Source organism: Macaca mulatta, chromosome 8, assembly GCF_049350105.2.
Source record: "Macaca mulatta isolate MMU2019108-1 chromosome 8, T2T-MMU8v2.0, whole genome shotgun sequence".
NCBI classification, from domain to species: Eukaryota; Metazoa; Chordata; class Mammalia; order Primates; family Cercopithecidae; genus Macaca; species Macaca mulatta.
Window position 1 is genome coordinate 41,059,113 of NC_133413.1, and position 20,615 is coordinate 41,079,727.

General features: G+C 38.3%; 2 protein-coding genes across 3 annotated transcripts in view; both read left to right on the forward strand.

Annotated features, from left to right (window-relative positions):
* Nucleotides 1–9,284, forward strand: part of ADAM9 (ADAM metallopeptidase domain 9) — a 113,131-nt gene extending 103,847 nt beyond the window's left edge. For both annotated transcript variants that reach the window (XR_003732332.2, XM_001092710.5), the window contains 2 exons: nucleotides 6,145–6,212; nucleotides 7,885–9,284. Coding sequence is in view for 1 of the 2 variants with exons in the window: in XM_001092710.5 (XP_001092710.2) it covers nucleotides 6,145–6,212; nucleotides 7,885–7,978 (162 nt within the window). In the remaining variant the exon portion in view is untranslated. The remainder of the gene's footprint in view (nucleotides 1–6,144; nucleotides 6,213–7,884) is intronic.
* A 1,969-nt stretch (nucleotides 9,285–11,253) lies between these two features.
* Nucleotides 11,254–20,615, forward strand: part of ADAM32 (ADAM metallopeptidase domain 32) — a 164,322-nt gene continuing 154,960 nt past the window's right edge. The window contains 3 exon segments of the mRNA XM_077942768.1: nucleotides 11,254–11,313; nucleotides 11,907–11,986; nucleotides 11,988–12,096. Of these exon segments, the coding sequence (XP_077798894.1) occupies nucleotides 11,254–11,313; nucleotides 11,907–11,986; nucleotides 11,988–12,096 (249 nt within the window).

Consider the following 20,615-nt stretch of genomic DNA (forward strand, 5'->3'; position numbering starts at 1 on the left):
AAGAATGTGTATTCTGCTTCTGTTGGATGGAATATGTTTGTTAGATCAGTTTTTTTAAAGTCTAGTTTGAGTCAAATGTTTTCTTACTGAGTTGTTGTCTGGATGATCTATCTGTTGTTGAAAGTGAAGTATTGAAGTTTCCTACTAGTATTGGGTTGCTATTTAGCTCTCCCTCCAGATTAATTAATATTTGCTTTATATATTTAGGTACTCTAAATTGGCTGCATATGTATTCAGTTGTGATATCCTTGTGATGAATCGACCCCTTTACCATTAATGCCCTTTTTCATCTCTGTTTTTAATGTTTTTGATGTTACATCATTCTGTCTGATGTAAATATTGCTATCCTTGTTCTCTTGGTTTCCATTTGCACAGAATACTTACTCATATTTAAAGGAATTACTGATAGGTAAGGACTTAATATTGCTATTTTGTTTTTGACCCTTCCTTCTTCCCTTGCTGCCTTTTGTATTTCTTTTTAATTAAAAACAATTATGGATACATAAGAGTTGCACATATCACATGGGGTACATGTGATATTTTGAAACAAGCATACGGTGTGTAATGATCAAAGCAGGGTAATTGGGATAGTCATCACCTCAAGGATTTATAATTTCTATGTTAGGAACATTCCAACTCTACTCTTTTAGCTATTTTGAAATATACAATAATTTTTTTTGTAGTAATATTTTGATTCTCATTTTCCTTTGTGCATATTCTATAGTACATATATTGTGGTATCTTTGCAGTTACATAAAATATTTTATAAATGTATAGCAATCTATTTTAAACTGATAACTTCAATCACAAAAACTCTACCCCTTTATATTTCTTCTTCTTCCATTTTATGTAATTGATGACACAAAATTACCTCTTTTTATATTGCTTATCATTAACACAGATTCATTACTTTTTATGCTATGCTTTTAACATTCTAACAAGATTTAAAAGTGATTTTCACACTTACAGTACTACAGAATTCTCTACTTGTCTATACGCTTACCTTTATTATCGAGTATTGTATTTTCATATGGCTTTGTGTTGCTATTTATTTTCCTTTCTCTTCACCTTTTTTGCTCCTCTGCCACTTTGATTTTGAGTATACTGTCTTTGAGTCCACTGATACTTTCCTCTACCTCATCGTGTTTGTTGTTGAATCCTTCCAGTGAATCTTTCAATTTAGCATTACAGTTTTCAGCTCCAGAATTGCTGTTTCGTTCTTCTTTATAGTTCCTATCTCTTTGTTGATATTCTCATTTTGTTCATACATCATTTTCCTGATTTATTTTAGTTGTCTCTCTGCATTCTCTTTTAATTTTTTGAACATCATTATGATGGTCATTTTTGAATTCTTTGGTAATTTATATATATCTGTTTCCTTAGGGTCAGTTTCTGGAAATTTAGTTTGTTCCTTTAAATGTGCCGTGTTTCTCTTTCTTTGTATTATTTGTCATTTATTGTTGGGATTTTGGCATTTGAAGAATGAGCTGCCTTTCCCAGATTTTGCAGCCTTGTTTTATACAAGGAGGACTTATGCTACTCAGCCTGGCTAGAGATTCTGGAAGCCTCTCAAAACTTTTTTTTTTTTTTTTTTTTTTTGGAGACAGAGTCTTTCTCGGTTGCCTAGGCTGGAGTGCAGTGGTGCCATCTCGGCTCATTGCAACCTCTGCCTCCTGCAACAAGCGATTCTCCTGCCTCAGCCTCCTGAGTAGCCGGGACTATAGTTGTGTACCACCACTCCCAGCTAATTTTTGTATTTTTTAGTAAAGAGGGGGTTACACCATATTGGCCAGGCTGGTCTTGAACTCCTGACCTTGTGATCCGCCTGCCTTGGCCTCCCAAAGTGCTGGGATTACAGCGTGAGCCACCACGCGTGGCCTGTTGTCTAGTATTTTAAATCTTTTTAAAAACTTCTACAATATAAATATGACTATTGAATTATGAAATGTTTATTTAGGTTTGTGAGACCATACACCAATTAAATTAATTGTTAAGAGGATGGACTGTGAGCCAGACTGCCCAATTTGAGTACTGCCTTTGTCACTTTATAAGCTGTGACTTTAGGCAAGATTCTCAAACTCTCTCTGTACTTGTTTCCTCATCTGTAAAATAATAATAATAATAGTACTAATCACAAATGACTTTTGTGAAAATCAGAGGGATTCGTATGTGTGGAGCACTGAGAAGTGCATGTGGCACATGTGAAATGCTCTATGAGCTTTAGCTATTTTCCCATGTGTTCATTGTCTGCTTTCAACCTTATTGAATCTCAGCTTATTTTTCTGGTATTTAGCGAAGGTATTTTGGTAGTAAATTCTCTGTTTTTGTCTTTTCAGAATGTGTTTGGCTGACAGCTGTTTTTTTTTTTTTCTAAGAACTTTAAAGAGACTATATTTTAACATCCTTTGTTGCAATTTAAACATTGTCTGTTATTCTAATGTCTGCTGTAGATGATATCTTTTCCATGTGGCTTTTTCTTCTGTATCTTTAGACTAGTTGGTGTAGATGTGGACTTTAAAAAACTCCTTTGCCAATAAATAGACTTCCTGAGTTGATTTACGTTTTTCAATTCTAGCAAATTCTTAGCAATTATTTCTTTTTTTTTTTTTTTTTTTTTTTTTTTTTGAGACAGAGTCTCGCTGTGTCTCCCAGGCTGGAGCGCAGTGGCGTGATCTCGGCTCACTGCAAGCTCCGCCTCCCGGGTTCACGCCATTCTCCCGCCTCAGCCTCCTGAGTAGCTGAGACTACAGGCGCCCGCCACCTCGCCCGGCTAGTTTTTTGTATTTTTAGTAGAGACGGGGTTTCACCATGTTAGCCAGGATAGTCTCCATCTCCTGACCTCGTGATCCACCCGCCTCGGCCTCCCAAAGTGCTGGGATTACAGGCTTGAGCCACCGCGCCCGGCCAGCAATTATTTCTTTATTGCTTCTGTCTCATTATCTGATTACCTCTTTCACGCATTTCTTGCATGTTAGACTTTTTACTATCTCTCTGTTTCTTAACCTCTCTTTGCTATTTCCAGTATTCTTGTGTATTCCATTCTGATTATATTGGATCTACCTTCTATTCACTGTCTCTACTAAACTATGCCAAATCTTCTCCTTAACCAACTCATTGAATGTCTAATTTCACTAGTTTTATAGTACATTTAATTCCTGTAGTTCTACTTAGTTCTGTTTCGAATCTGCCTGGTTATTTGTGATTGTTTGTTATAGTTTTATTATCTATTTTAAAGCTTTTATTTATTAAAGCATATTCAAACACCTACTTTATGTGGTGTATCTGGTCATTTTAATATGTATGCCCTTGGTGGGTTCTCAGGTTTGTTATTTCTGCTGACTTTCATGATGGCTTATTTCTTAGTGCACTTGTGATGTTGATTGTAAACTCACATTCTTTGGAACTTTATATTGGAAAAAATATATTTGAGTCCTGAATTATTGTGGTTTTCTACCGAGAGTATTTTTCTTTGCCAGATGCTTGGGGCATAGTCAGTCTTTGATGTCTTTAAACTGAAATTTTTGTTGATTTTTTTTTTTTTGACAACACAAATGTTATAAACTCTGGTCCCCAAACTCTTATGAGGATGAGTGTGGAGACTGTTTTATAAGTTCCCCGTCTATTAGCAGGGGCAGTATCATCACAGGCCTTCCTTGAGGCAGGTATTTATTTTTCTAGTTAACCCATGGGGATATAACCTTTCGTATGTCTAGGCTTTGTATAGGGCCTTGTATTCACCATTCCATCCTGCTCAGGCCCTGGCTTTTCCTCCTTTATCTATGGGTTACTGAAAATGCATACTGCTGCCTGCCAAGGATAGGAAGATGTTCACAGGATGAAGGCAACTCCGTTGTTTGGACTCTTTCATACCTTCTTGGTTTTTTTTTGGCCTGTAAGATGTTTCTTACTTCCCACCAACCCAGCCAAGTGTTTCAAAATACCTTTTAAATATTTTAGGCAGCATTTTAGGTGTACTGTACTGGGAAGTTTTCTCTGGATATTTGGTCTACTCTTTGCAAGAAGTGAACATGTACTTCATTCTTTTTAATGACTGCATACTGTTCCCTCTTATAAATTTACCAGAAATTTAAAAACAGGTTGTTTCCAGTCTTATACCATAAAAAAATGTGACACTAAGCCTCCTTGTAAATAGATCTTTGCATATATTAAAAAATATACGTCAAATAAATGCCAAAAAAGTTTTTAAAATTTTAAAATTTTATTTTTAATTGGCAAATCATAGTTGTGTACGTTTATGGGGTACAGCATGATGTTTTATGTAAACAATGTGGAAATGATTAAATCAAGCTAATTAACATATCCAGCACCTTGCTTGCTTGTAATCTTTAGCTTGTTTTCATTAATTTATATTTAATTGACAAATAATAATTGTGTATATTTTGGGATATGGTGTGATTTTTTTTTTTTTTTTTTTTTGAGATGGAGTCTCACTCTGTTGCACAGGCTGGAGTGTAGTGGCATGATCTTGGCTCATTGCAACCACTGCCTCCCGGGTTCAAGCAATTCTGCCTCACCCTCCCGAGTAGCTGGAATTACAGGCCTGTGCCATCATGCCTGGGTGATTTCTTTGTAGAGACGGGGTTTTGCCATGTTGGCCAGCCTGGTCTTGAACTACTGACCTCATGTGATCCACCTGCCTCAGCCTTCAAAAGTGTTGCGATTACAGGCATGAGCCACCATTCCTGGCCACAATGTGATGTTTTGGTCTATGTATACCTTGTTGTAGGATTCAGTCAAGCTAATTCTCATACCCATCACCTCACCACGTTGTCATTCCAAAAGTGGACTGGATCCCTTTGGAGTGCTGCTCCTATGGCTTGTGGAAAGGGATGGAGACATTTTGTTGCATTTTTCACCAATTTTCACAGTACATATAAATCATTCTGTGGTGAAAAAAATTGCAGATGATAGACCACCTGTTCTGTGGTAGAAGCCAGAGGGTGCTCAAAGTCTTCACCACCACTGTGCATTCTCTGCCAGTCATAGAACTTTAGGAGTAGATAGTAAAGAACATAGAACTTTTAACAGTAGATAGTAAAGAACATCTTGGTCAAGATCACTTCATTATTGATTTAGTAATTCCATCTGATCTTTCCTAACGTCTTCTAACATAATGTGATATGTGAAAAATATTACTTTTACTTTCTTATTTGAGGCTAAGTCATACAGTTTCACTTTGTTGTAAACTTCAGCTACTTCATCAAGGAAGAATATAATGAATTCCAAAATCAAGGATTCTAGCTGAGTGGTATTTATAGTATTAGTTAGATACTGTATAGGTTTGGCAATACATTTTGGAAGATTTTATTTAAAATACGTTGACATAGGAAATATGTTACCTTTTAACTAATACAGTTGGTTTGAAGCAAGATCATAGCACTTTGGTATTACTGAATTAAAAAAAAAATACCTTAAAAGAATTAAGTATTCCACATTTAGTGGTAAAGATATGTCAAATAAGCAAAATATTTTATAGCATTATAACGCTATAATTCACAGCATTATAAATAAATACAGGTTGAGCACCCCTAATCTGAAAATCCAAAATGCTCCAAAACCCAAAACTTTCTGAGCACCAACATGATGCCACGGGTGGAAAATTCCACACCTGCCCTAATGTGACGAGTTGTAGTCAGAATGCACTGTTGAGTACTTATATGTGAATAAATCTAAGAAAATGATTGCTTACCAGTAGTATATAAATTCAGAGTCAGGAGTGATGGTGATACCAAACAACCACAGATTGTCCACATGAGGGGCTGAGAGAGTGACACCTTTGCTTTCTGATGACTCAGCATACACAGACATTGTTTTATGCACAAAATTATTTAAAATATTGTATAAAATTACCCTGAGGTTATATGTACGAGGCCTGTATGAAACATCAGTGACTTTTCTGTTTAGACATAGGTCCCATCCCCAAAATAACTGATTATGTATGTGCAAATATTCCAAAATTGGAAAAAAATCTGAAATTTGAATCTCTTCTGGCTTTAAGCATTTCCATTAAGGAATATTCACCTGTAGTCTGTTTATTGATTTTAAATATAGAGATTTCTTTTATGTAGAAATCATATTTATGAGCACATAGTGGTAATAACCTTATTATATTTTTCTTTTTAGCCTATATATGCAAACAGATTTCCAGTACCAACCTATGCAGCCAAGCAACCTCAGCAGTTCCCATCAAGGTCAGAAGAAAATTTGCTTAGATTTTTTTGACCAGAATAAAACCTAGGGGTTAATGTCTAATAATTTCCCCTGTATTTTAGTGTAATTTAGTGAAAGGTATTTATTGTCAACAGTTTACAAGAACATGATTTGCAGAAAGGTTTTAAAATAACTTTTATATAAATTTTATCATATTGATACAGGGTCAAAATGAAATATTAAAGAAGCTTGAGCAAGGCATAGATTCTGCTGCCACAGCTTTCATGTGCCTAATATTTAGAAGCAAGAGCCTTTGAGGTAACCAGCAGTTGGAAACCAGATGGGTTAGAACAGCCTTCCTGTCAAAAACAGCTAAAAAAGCTGGACAATATAAGAAAATATGTGTTTGAAGGCATAGAAGACTAAAGAAGTGAGGAATTGTGGGGGTAAGGTCAGGAGAGGAAGGAAAGCTAGAAATGGCCCCAGCTTTGGGGGCCACTTTTCCTTCCTAAATGAGTTTACCTGTTCTGACAATAGACAGGCTAGGAAGCTGAGGAGAGCGTTCTACAAACTCACAGGGCAGATTGGACAAAATTTGGAATCCTGCCAAAGAGGAGGCACCTTAGCAAACATCTCAGGTTCTGTGCTGGGACCCAGAAGTAAGAGTGGACTAGACCTTCAACTGATTTCTACAATTTCTTATGTTTTGCTCATGATCAAAAAAAGCCAAGTGTAAAAGAAAATATGACTAAAACCAAAAAACAATAGGCCATAGAAACAGACTGAGAGGGTATCCAGTAAATAGACATGGACTTTAAAATAACTATGATGTCATGGAATTAAAAGTCAGTATTGAGAATTTCACCACAGAACTAAAAATTTAAAGAATCAATGCAAATTCTAGAACTGAAAAACACAAGAACTGAAATGACTCAATGGATGGGCTTAAAATCATCAGAAAGGAAGATAATTTATTACTTCATTTTGTATTACATAAAATGCATATGACCCTCCCATCCCCCAAAAGTCTTTCAAATTACAATTGCATTGTAACTCTGAGGACTATCTTCATATGTAATCTTTATTATACAGTAAGAATACATTGAAATCCAACTGAGGATCAGGGGAAGAGTATATAAATTATGAGGGAGACATTCACCAGGTAGTGTTCTAGTGTGTTATTGGAGTAGAGGTGTACTAGAATTGGATGATGAGGTTAGGAGAGGCTGTCCACAGGTGGAAGTATGAGGTTTGAGATGGACACCTGGTGTAGAAGTCATAATACTTTTAATTCTCAGAGTGGATCTCATGTTGAGGGAGCTATAAACAGCTAGGTTTACACCTAGCAGTAATTTGCTGCCCTCAGATTCTAACAGCACAGGCAAGTGCTTGATCACTTGGTGTCTTTTACAGTTTATCTTTACCATTTCATGTGCTTTTTTTTTTTTTTTTTTTTGAAAAAACATGTAAACTAGAAACTTCATACAACATTGTTGATTATGGAGTAATATTATTTAAAGTAGTTATTCCATTTTAGACTCTAATTGGAGCCCTTTAGCCATTGAATATCACCTTAATACTGATCTCAGAATGTAAAGTACCCTTTCCTATTGTCAGAGATGTTGAGGATGGTGTTATGTTGAGCTTGTAATGAATATGGCATTATTTCACCCAGTCTAAACACGCTATTAACTATCTCTTTTCCCCTCACAGGCCACCTCCACCACAACCGAAAGTATCATCTCAGGGAAACTTAATTCCTGCCCGTCCTGCTCCTGCACCTCCTTTATATAGTTCCCTCACTTGATTTTTTTAACCTTCTTTTTGCAAATGTCTTCAGGGAACTGAGCTAATACTTTTTTTCCTTGATGTTTTCTTGAAAAGCCTTTCTTCCTGTTGAAACTATGAATGAAAACAAAATACCACAAAATAGACTTTACTAACACAGAAAAACAGAAACTGATTGTGAGAGTTGAGAAATACAAGGAAATTCAGTAAAGCCAGGGAATTTACAATAACATTTCCGTTTCCATCATTGAATAAGTCTTATTCAGTCATCAGTGAGGTTAATGCACTAATCATGGATTACGTTATTTTGAACATGTTATTGCAGTGATTCTCAAATTAACTATTGGTGTAAGATTTTTGTCATTATGTGTTTAAATGTTATTCTGAATTTTTTACCTTAGTTATCATTAATGTAGTTCCTGATTGAACATGTGATAATCTAATACCTGTGAAAACTGATTAATCAGCTGCCAATAATATCTAATATTTTTCATCATGCACGAATTAATAATCATCATACTCTAGAATCTTGTCATTCACTACATGAATAAGCAAATGTTGTCTTCAAAAGAATGCACAAGAACCACAATTAAGATGTCACAATATTTTGAAAGTACAAAGTATACTAAAAGAGGGTGTGTGTATTCACACACAGTTACTCGCTTCCATTTTTATGACCTTTCAACTATAGATAATAACTCTTAGAGAAACTAATTTAATATTAGAATTTCTATTATGAATCATGTTAAAGCATGACATTCTTTCACAATAGCACTATTTTAAATAAATTATAAGCTTTAAGGTACGAAGTATTTAATAGATCTAATCAAATATGTTGTTGATTCATGGCTATAATAAAGCAGGAACAATTATAAAAACTTCAATCAATTGAACTGTTACAGAACCACTTGAGAATTTCATGAGCACTTTAAAATCTGAACTTTCAAGCTTGCTATTAAATCATTTAGAATGTTTACATTTACTAAGGTGTGCTGGGTCATGTAAAATATTAGGCACTAATATTTTCATAGAAATTAGGCTGGAGAAAGAAGGAAGAAATGGTTTTCTTAAATATGTACAAAAAAGTTACTGTGGTATCTATGAGTTATCATCTTAGCTGTGTTAAAAAGGAATTTTTACTGTGGCAGAAATGGTATGGATAGTAAAATTTTAAGCACTAAAATTTTTTTCATAACCTTTCATAATAAAGTTTAATAATAGGTTTATTAACGGAATTTCATTAGTTTTTTAAAAGTGTTTTTGGTTTGTGTATACATACATATACAAATACAACATTTACAATAAATAAAATACTTGAAATTCTCTCTTTTGTGTCTCCTACTAGCTTCCTACTCAACTATTTATAATCTTATTAATTAAAAAGTTATAATTTTAAATAAAAATTCTAGTCAAACTTTTATAGATATTATCTCACTAATTGTCGGACTTTTGCCAAAGTGTGCACAGTGGCTTTTGGAAAACATTAGTTTTGAAGAAGGCAAAAATTTCAGTTTTCTGAAGACAGCATGTTATTGTAACAATCAAGTATACATATTAAATATTGTGGGCAATCTCAAATGAAGGTCCATCATTTCATTTTAAATCTCTGAATGAATTCATATAAGACTCAAACGTTTATGCCGTTCACTCATGTAGCCTCAATTTTTGCAATCGCAATGCATATCACTGAAATTTTACAGTTGGTAATGTATTAACTATGTAACTTAACACTTGGAATTAAATAGTTCTTTGGATCTTTGACTAGTTAAGAAAGTTTTTAAAAAGACTATTGGATCTGAACTTCTTTTACTTTTATATACTTTTTAATATACTTTATGTTTTTTACTTTCTTGGTCATGGATGCCACTTCAACATTTGAAAATATTAAAGGATGTCCTTTCTATCTTCAAAAAAAATAAATAAGGGTAAATTATGCAAATTTGACATCTCCGTTTGACTCTGTATGTCAAACTGACCTTGTTCAGAGTATTGCATTCTCCCTTTCTCCTGTGTCTGCAACCATAGAGTTAAGCACAATTTGGGTTTTCTAAACCCAAATCAGATTTCATTAAATTTCATAAATGTTTACTAAAACCTACCATTTTTCAGACACTGTATTAGGTACAGTGATATCTAAGTTCTGGATAGGATATGTTTCCTGACTTTTAGAAGCACATCCTCTGTTATGAAGAGAGCCATACACACAAGAATAATACAAAATCAATCCTATTAAAGATACAAACCGAAAGGTTGGGGAGTAAGAAAGAACAAAATGATATAAGAACCAGAAATTCATTCAGAATACTTACCACTAATTGATGAGTTGAAGCATTTACTGTAATTGCTCTTCTGTTTGTTTCAAAGCAAGGTGAAACTAGCTGTGGCTCAGCAGCTGCCTAAAAGCAATGTTAGCTTAGCATTGGCTGTTCCTATTGAGATACAAACTCGGTGTATTTTTTTGTTGCCTTGTTCCGCTATTCCTCCACCCAGCCAAGATGGAGTTTTGCTCTTGTCACCCAGGCTGGAGTGCAATGGCACAATCTCGGCTCACTGCAACCTCCAGTTCCTGGGCTCAAGCGATTCTCCTTCCTCAGCCTCCCCAAGTAGCTGGGATTTCAGGCGCCCACCACCACACCCGGCTAATTTTTGTATTTGTTAGTAGAGACGGGATTTCACCATGTTGACCAGGCTGGTTTTGAACTCCTGACCTCTGGTGATCCACCCACCTCATCCTTCCTAAGTGCTGGGATTACAGGTGTGAGCCACCGCACCTGCCTGTTGCCTTGTTTTTGTTCATGTTATTAATTTCAGCTGTCAATTTCCCTGTTGAAATTGCTTGCATCCATAAAAATCACATCTTCATTTTAAATGTGTTAATTCCTCAAGTGAGATTTTTCTGTTCCCATGAGGCCTTTTAGTTTATGTGTTGGCCTATTACATAGTATGAGAAATTAATCCATTCTTTGAAAAGAATGAAAAGCTAATGCATACAGATGGAGGCCTGGTGTGAGGCTGGGAAGGAGGAGGCATTGCAGTTCCAGGGAATAAAGCATTGTTTAGGAAAGACCCAAAGTCAGAGCTGCCAAAGCACTGGGGATAGGAGAAATTAAGTAGCAGGTTCCGGTCTGAGTTCAGAAAAATTACTATGCTGAGGCATTTGGCTAGAATTTTCTACTGAAATGTAAGTACTGTAATTGTGGGCAAGAATCTTTATCTCTTTCACTACATGAAATGAGTATTTATTGCACTGAGAAGTTTCTGAACGATAGAATGACATCACATGAGTTTTAGCCAATGGCCTGCGGAGAACCAGACTGGAGGAAAAAGCCTGGTTATGAAGTCCATTTGGGCAGCGTCAGTGGGGAAAAAATGCAGCTGGCGCTCTTCAAAAATATGAAGAGCTGGCGTTTCATATTGAAAAGCGGCTCACTCTTCCCTTTGGAATATTCACACATCTGGCTAGTTTTGAAAAAATATTAGAAACAGGTTTGGCAAATATGAATATATATTTGGGTGTGTATATAGATTTTAATTCAGAAAGTATTACACATTCGCTTTTGAAGGGACCGAGGAAGCCCCGAACGATGGCGGATGCCTGTAATCCCAGCTACTCAGGAAATTGAGGAGGGAGGATCGCTTGAACCCAGGAGTTCGAGACCAGCCTGGGCAGAATAGTGAGCATCCCCGTCTCAAAAACAAAACAAAGCAACTGGGAAGTGCCTGGTGCAGAAAAGCACACGCTGACTGTGAGTAAGCGTGTCAGTTCTTAAGGTCCATCAACACAAAAGCGAAATAGTGGAGGACTGCGAGCGCGAGCGCGACAGAGGGCGCTGGGTGGTCAGTGGCTCCAGCAACCACGCGGCGGGGTGCGCCGCGAAGGGAGCTGGTTGTTTTAGTCTCGGGGCACCCGCTGCGGGCTCTTATTGTTCCGGACGCTGAACACCGAGAGCACCCCGGGCTCCGGGGCCTCCCGAGAACGCTGCCCCACGAACGCACGGGGAGCGGCCCCCGGCGTCCGCGCGTACCCGGCAACTCCCGGCGTCCCAACGGCTTCCCGCTGGCAACCCCGAAGCCGCACCATGTTCCGCCTCTGGTTGCTGCTGGCCCGGCTCTGCGGCCTCCTGGCGTCAAGACGCGGTGAGCCAGCCCAGACCCTGACACTAGTCCGGACGCTCGTCACACTGCGGCCTGACTCCTTGCAAAGCCCGGGGCCCTCCCTGCCTGGGTCCCTTTGGTCCTGTCACCCTGGCAACGGGGCCTTTTCCAGGGGATTAGGCGCCCCGTCCCATGGAGAAGCGACTCAGGACCCAGCGCCAGGGCTCACACCTGTAATCCCAGGGCTTTGGGAGGCCGAGGCGAGCTGATTGATTGACCTCGGAGTTGGAGACTGGCCTGGGCAACACAGCAAGACCCCATCTCTAAAAAAAAAAAAAAAATTAAAAATGTTCCGAGGTGGTGGTGCGCACCTGTGGTCCCAGCTACCCGGGAGGCTGAGGGAGGAGGACCACGTGAGTCCAGGAGGTGGAGGCTGCAGTGAGCTGAGATCGCCCCCACTGCACTCCAGCCCGGGCAACAGAGATCCTGTCTTCTTTTTAAAAATTAAAAATTTTTTTTTGTGTGTGACCGAGGCCCTTCTGTTGCCCAGGCTGGAGTGCAGTGGGCAACAGTGGGCAACCGAGGGAGACTCCAGCTCATAGTTCCCCAGAACTATGAGGTAAATAAATTTCTGTTGTTTAAGCCATGCAGTCTACACTATTTCGTTATGGCAGTGAGAGCTGACTAATATAGTACTTAACAGCCAAATGATTGAAAAACTATAAAAGTTCATTAGTAAGAGAACTGCTAAATAAACTGTAGTTACCTCCAAACAATGCAAATGGAACATTGTGGAGAGGGAGGAAGTAAGACACGCCATGTACTGACTCTGGCTGACAAGATTCAGAATAGTATGTAATAAGAGGAGGAAAATAAGGGCATATCAGAACATTTTACTTGCATGTAAGCCTCCCTGGTGATACTGTAAATTTTTGAGAACTCTTCCTAGTCTTCTTCCTATCCTGCCACAATTACCTCTGCAGCATAGCAGAGGTGTGGTCAAGGCCAGGGTGTCAGCCTGGTTAGACTGGGGTGAGGGTTCTCTTCCTGGCTTGTAAACAGCTACCTTCTCCCTGCACACTCACAGGACCTTTTCTTTGTGTACAAGGAAAGAGAGAGCAGGAGCAAATTCTCTGATGTCTCATCAGGGCACAAATCTCATCATGAGGGTCCCGCTCTATACCTGAAACCCTGGTTACCTCCCAAAGGCCATAACCAAATACTGTCACCTTGGGGGTTAGGGATTCAACATAGAATTTTGTGGGATACATTCAGTTCATAACATGTACAAAGTTTTAATGCAGTGATTGTCAAAGTTTTTGGGTTCAGAACTCCCTTATACATGAACAATTATTGAGATTCTCAAAGAGCTTTTGTTTATGTGGATTTATATCAATGTTTAACATATTAGAAATTAAAGTAGAAATGTAAGAATGTGTATCTCATTCATTAAAAATGAAAGTAATGGCCAGGTGTGGTGGCTCACATCTGAAATCCCAGCACTTTGGGAGGCTGAGGCAGGTGGATCACCTGAGTGAGGTCAGGAGTTCGAGATCAGCCTGGCCAACATGGTGAAACCCCATCGCTACTAAAATACAAAAAAATTAGCCAGGTGTGGTGGTGCATGCCTGTAATCCTAGCTACTTAGGAGGCTGAGGCAGGAGAATTACTTGAACCCAGGAGGCAGAGGTTACAGTGAGCCAGGTTGTGCCATCACACTCTAGCCTGGGTGACAGAGGGAGGCTCTGTCTCAAAAAAAAAAAAAAAAAAAAAAGAAAGTAATATGCCTTTTATATGTTAACATACGTATCACATTTTCAAAATAAAAATAACTATATTTTCCAAAACAAAAAATACGAGAAGAGCAGCATTTTTGTGAATCTCTTTAATATCTGCTTTAATAGAAGACAGCTACTTCTCATATCTGCTTCTGCAGTCAATCTGTTGCTGTATATTTCATGTGAAATATCTGAAGAAAATCTAGACTATACAGTTGGAAAAGGAAGAAATACCTTAATACCTTTTTTCCAGATAATTGAAGGTATTCTTTGTGTACTACAACAAAAGTTGAGCAATGGTGAAGTTTAGTTGCAATGTAGAACATATCAATGAAGTTTTCTTAACATGCTGTATTAATCCATTATCTATCTTGAACTCTGGTATGTTATCCATGTATTTTTGAATGTATTATTTTTTAAAAAATTTTTAAATTTTTGTAAAATACATGTAAAATAAAATTTCCATCTAACCATTTAAAAAATATTAATAGGGCTGGGCGTAATAGCTCATGCCTATAATCCCAGCACTTTGGGAGGCTGAGGTGGGTGGATCACCTGATGTCAGGAGTTCGAGACCAGCCTGGCCAACATGGTGAAGCCCCGACCGTCTCTACTAAAAATATAAAAATTACAGATGTGGTGGCACGTGCCTGTAATTCCAGCTACTCAGGAAGCTGAGGCAGGAGAATTGGTTGAACCCAGGAGGCGGGAGCTGCAGTGAGCTGAGATGGCACCATCGCACTCCAGCCTGGGTGACAAAAGCAAAATTCCATCTCAAAAAATAAAATAAAAAATATTAATAAACTTTATTTTTTAGAGCAGTTTTAGGTTCATAGCAAAATTGAGCTGAAAGAGTTCCCATATAGCCCCTGTTCCCAAATATGCATTTCTCCCACTATCAACATCTGGCACCATGGATCCATTTGTTACGACTGAGCCTGCACTGACACATCGTTATCATCCAAAGTCCACAGTTTGCATTAGGGTTCATTCTCCACGTTGCACATTCTGTGATTTTGACAAATGTACAATGACACGCATCCACCATTGTAGTATTATACAGAATAGTTTCACCGCCCTACAAATCCCGTGTGTTCTGCTTATTTATCCCTCCCTCCCCACTGCTGCTGGCAACGACTCATCTCATTAGTCCTCATAGTTTCGCCTTTTCCAGAATGTCAAGTATTTGAAATCATATAATATGTAGCCATTTTGGATGGACTTTTTTTTACTTAATAATGTGCATTTAAGGTTCTCCCATGGCTTTTCATGGCTCAATAGCTTATTTATTTATTTAATTGTTTTGTTGAGATGGAGTCTTACTCTGTTGCCCAGGCTGGAATGCAGTGGCAGGATCTTGGCTCACTGCAACCTCTGCCTCCCAGTTTCAAGCAATTTTCCTGCCTCAGCCTCCCAAATAGCTGGGATTACAGGTGCCTGCTACCATGCCCAGCTAATTTTTTTGTATTTTTAGTAGAGGTGAGGTTTCACTATGTTGAGCAGGCTGGTTTTGAACTCCTGACTTCAAGTGATCCACCTGCCTTGGCCTCCCAAAGTGCTAGGATTACAGGTATGAGCCACTGCGCCGGGTCGCTTATTTATTTTCAGTGCTGAATAATAGTCAATTGTCTGGATCTACCACAGTTTATTTATCCATCTACCTACCAAATGACATCTTGGTTGCTTCTAAGCTTTGGCAGTTATGAATAAAGCTTCTATAAACATCTATGTGCAGGTTTTTGTGTGGACATAAGTTTTCAACTCATTTGGGTAAATACCAAGAAATGCTATTGCTGGATCATATGATAAGCGTATATTTAGTTTTTAAAAAAACTGCCAAACTGTCTTCCAAAGTGGCTGTACCATTTGCATTTCCCCTAGCAATGAATGAGAACTTCTGTTATTAATGCTGTCATATTATAAATTATATGCATAACTATAAGTGCAAGAAATCCTGGCTGTCTTTTTTATTATAACTCAGAAGAGAGAATTTAAACTTTCAAAGGAAAATGCCAACTCCAAACTGCTGATGGTCCCGTCAGCTGAGGGATCTTGCTCAGCAATTTGGGGATGGCATTTTCACATTGAGCAATCACTCCTCATGTCCTCCTCCTTCCAGCCCCTGGCAGCCACTGATCTGCTTTGGATTTACCTGGCCACCACTGTCCCTTTGGATTTACCTATTCTGGGTATAAATGGAATCATACAAAACATGACCTTTTCTGTCTGGCTTATTTCACTTGCATAATGTTTTCAAGGTTCATTTCTGTTGTAGAATGCACTAGAACTTCATTCCTTTTTGTGACTGAATAATATTTCATTGTATACATTCACCCATTTGTTTACCGATTCATCAGTTGATGGACATTTGATTGTTTCCAACTTTTGGCTGTTAGGAATAATGCTGCTAGGAACATTCATGTACCAGTTTTTGTGTGGACATATGTTTTCATTTCTCTTGGATATGTACTTACAAAGGAAAATGTTAGGCCCAATGGTATAGGTATGTCCATTTCCTTTTCTGGACTTTGTTATCCCCCAATAAGAAACTGGCTATTCTGGGTCTTTTACCTCCTCATGTAAACAGTAGAATCTGTTGGTTGATATCCACAAAATAGCTTGCTGGAATTTTGACTGGGATTGCCTTTACATAGAACAAATTGGGAAGAGGCTGGGAATGGTGGCTTACGCTTGTAATCCCAGCACTTTTGGAGGCCGAGGCGGGTGGATCACTTGAGGCCAGGAGTTCAGGACCACCCTGGCCAACATGGTGAAACCCCATCTCTACCAAAAAAATACAAAAATTAGCTGGTCGTGGGGGCACATGCCTGTAATCCCAGCTGAGGCAGGAGAATTACTGAAATCTGGGAGGCGGAGGTTGCAGTGAGCCAATATCACACCACCGCACTCCAGCCTGGGCGACAGAGCAAGATTCTGTCTCAACAAAAAAAAAAAAAAAAAAAAAAAAGAAAAAGAAAAGAACAAGTTGGGAAACGCTGACATCCGATGGAGTGGCAGTGACTACCTACAATGTTTTGTTGAAAATGATTCTGAGGCTTTGCCTAAATTTAGTGTAAAAACTATGATACCTACTAGATTTTTGAAGTGACATACGCATTTATGTATCAGTCTTTTCCTAAAGTGGGATAGTTGAGGCCAAATTTGGCTTTACATCAGAATAATCTCTGGATATTTCTAAACATACAGATTTCTGGATCCAAATCCTGGAACTTTAAAAATAATTATAAACTTGTTAATAATTTTTATTTGGTAATATGTGATTACATTCAAAATCAAGTAAAAGAGGCTACCCTATACGTTACCATCTTTCCTGGTTGTCAATTTTACTATACTTTTAAAGAAAACGACTGTTTTATCAGTTTGATGGTACTCTTTCTGGACTTTTCTCTAGACACTTAGATATAAATATGTATAAATATAGACATATGGTCCTTTTGAAGTAAATTATAAATGATGAAAGCATATTGTATACATTTATGTACATCATCTATTTTTATATATTTTGGATATTAATCATTTTATTTTTTCTATACCTTGCACAAGTTTTCTTCAATGTGTTATTGATCTTTTTATTTGTGATATCCTGATTTTTGTGCTAAGTTTATCAACACTTTCTTATGGCTTCTGCATTTTGTTTTCCTTATTAAGGCTTCCCTTGGTACAATGATTAAAACAAATAGTTTCCCATACTTTCTTAAAGTTATTTTACAACTTTAGAAAATTTAGCCTTTTAGTCTTTCTAATAGTTTTGTAACCTTGTACATGATGTCTTGTACAAGACATTGTGGTGCTAGATAGGAAACTATATTTGTATCTTTCCAAATGGATAATGAATACTGATATTACATCATTCCCCCATTTAATTGTAATGCGAAATTTAATGTGAAATTATAGTTGATTAGTGAAAAAAATATAGATGCCAATGTGTTGATTCGTTGAAACAAATCAACTCGGCTCCCAATACCTAATATGCAGTTATTGACCTGGCAAGTGTTATATTCAATTCCAGTCAGCAATGGTGACAAATGCCTTTATCTGACAAGAATAATACATTTTTCACCACCTTCCCTTCAAGCTGTCAACTGTCCTGTCATAGCACAGAGGGACACTGACCATTTTGATTTCCTATTAGAACATCATGAATGTAGTAGTAGACGTTAAACTATCACCGCCCCGTTGCTCCCAAAGTACACAGGTAGGTTTCAGTTAGAGACCTGTCATGAGACTGAGGATATACTAAAAGGGTTTAAATAAAGAGAGTTTAGCTATGGGACTATTTATAGAGATGTGGGCACCAATAATTAACGATGAAATGCACAGACTGGTAACAGTGGAAAGCCATATCACATGTGTTGAATTGATTGTTTGCAAAGATGGCGATGGCCTTAACACTTCCTCCATCCTTGTGTGTGCTTCCTTTTTGCAACATTTCTTTGTCATTCCTCCCATTGAGAGGTAGAATGTATTTCTTCATTCTCTGAATCTGGTTGGCCTCATGACTTGCTCTGGCCATTTGAATGTGGTAGAAGTGAGTTGTGAGACTGCCAAGTCTATGCCTCAAGAGGCCTTGCAGCTTCCTCTCTGCTCTCTTGAAGCACTGTCTTGACTGCTACATGGAGAATCCTAGACTAGGACGATAAGAGGGTGTGTGAAATGGAGATGACTCAACCTAGGCCATTCAGTCAAAAGACCATGAATGGTGTTGTCTTAGTCTCTCCAGGCCTAGGCGAGCTGCCAGATGACTGCAGCCACCTGAGTAACATTATGAGTGTCAGTACAGTGGGTACTGCAGGGTGTCCTGTGTCATAACACTGAAGCGGCAGGGCAGTGCCATCTGTATCTTAAACTTGCTGCAGAGTCTTCTCTTGCGCTGGATCCCAGTCGATTTTGACAGCTTTACCAGTCACCCGATGAATGATTCAGGCTTTCAACCCCAAAACAGTATGTATTATCTCTGAATTCAAAAACTCAAAAAGGCCCGCCACTCGTTGTGACTCTTTTTTTTTGTGGTGGGCTATGCAAGGTGTAGCCACTAGCATCTCACTTTGTACAGGATATCTCAGCATGCTGCAGCCACTGGACCCTAAGAAACATCGGGGTTGTAACTATCCCTTAAACCTCCATAGGTTCTACCACATTCCGGCATACATGTATCTGACTAAAACATCTAGGGCACTTGCTACTTCTTGCTCACTAAATATATTAGCATGATGTCTTTCACATGCAACTTGACCAGCATGATGTTCTAATGGGAAATCAAAACGGTCAGTGTGCCTCTGTGCTATGACAGGACAGTTTCCCTCTGTGCTATGATTTGTTGAAACAAATCAACACATTGGAGTCTATATTTTTTTCACTAATCAACTATAGTTTCACTTGAACTAACTAATGAGACTTTAATTTCAACGAGCTACTTCATTTCACAAAAACTGTAATTTCGTTCACCATTGATGGATCCAGGTCACAATTTATCCCTTGATCTATGTAAGTCCCTATTCTGATCAATGGACCATGCTGGTATTTTGAGTCCTCAGGATTAGTGTTAGTTCAGAGGCAGTAAATAATATTCCCTGAAAGTCTGGCTATTTCCCCTCCCCAGGGCATAGTCATCATGGTAAAAGGACACAGGACACTATGGAGGAGGCTGCAGGGGAAGATTCGTAGCACACTCCTGTGGTCGCATGGCAAGGTCTTTCCTAAAGAGGACTCTCTCACTCCTCAATGAAAAGGCTGCAAGCCTTTGAACTGGGTCAGGTACAGGAACCAGGGAAGAGGCTGTGAGTCCTCGTGGTGATTGCATCAGTTTCTGCGCACCACAAACTAGAATTTTCTTGACTAGCCTGCTCATCTAGTTCATTTCTAGGGACTCTGTGATCAGTTAGATACTACCCAGGACTTCTGTAGGTGAAAGCATTTTGTTTTTCACACTGTCCTTGTGGCTTTTTCTGGTAATTGTGCTCACCTGTCTCTGAGAGTCAAGTGTCTGACATCCATTGTCTGCCACTTCAGAATTCCATGATTCCCAGTCAAAGCAAGGAATCATGTTTAAAAACTTTTTTATAAGTTTTATTTTTTCTTCCAACTTTAATTTTAGGTTTGGAGGTACATGTGCAGATTTGTTATATGGGTAAATTGTGTGTCACTGGGGTTCTGTGTACAAATGATTTCATTACCCAGGTAGTGAGCATAGTATCTGAGAAGTAGTTTTTCAGTTTTCTCCCGCCTCCCATCCTCCACCTTCAAGTAAGTTCTGGTTCTATTGTGCCACTCTTTGCATCCATGTGTACTCAATGTTTAGCCTCTGCTCAAAAGTGAGAATATGCGGTATTTGGTTTTCTGTTCCTGTGTTAATTTGTTTGGGATAGTAGCCGCCAGCTGCACCCGTGTGGCTGCAAAGGACATGATTCCATGGTGTATATGTACAACATTTTCTTTTTCCAGTCCACTACTGATGGATATCTTGGTTGATTCCATGTCTTTGCTATTGTGAAAAGTGCTGCAATGAATATACGTGTGCATGTGTCTTTATGGTAGAACGATTTATATTCCCTTGGGTATGTACTCTGTAATGGGACTGCTGGGTCAAATGGGAGTTCTGTTTTAGGTTCCTTGAGAAATCATACTGCTTTTCACAGTGGATGAACTAACTTAAATTCTCGCCAGCAGTGTATAAGCGTTCTCTTCCCTCTGCAACCTTGCCAACATCTATTATTTTTTGACTTTTTAATAAGTCATTCTGATTGGTGTGAGATGATATGTCAC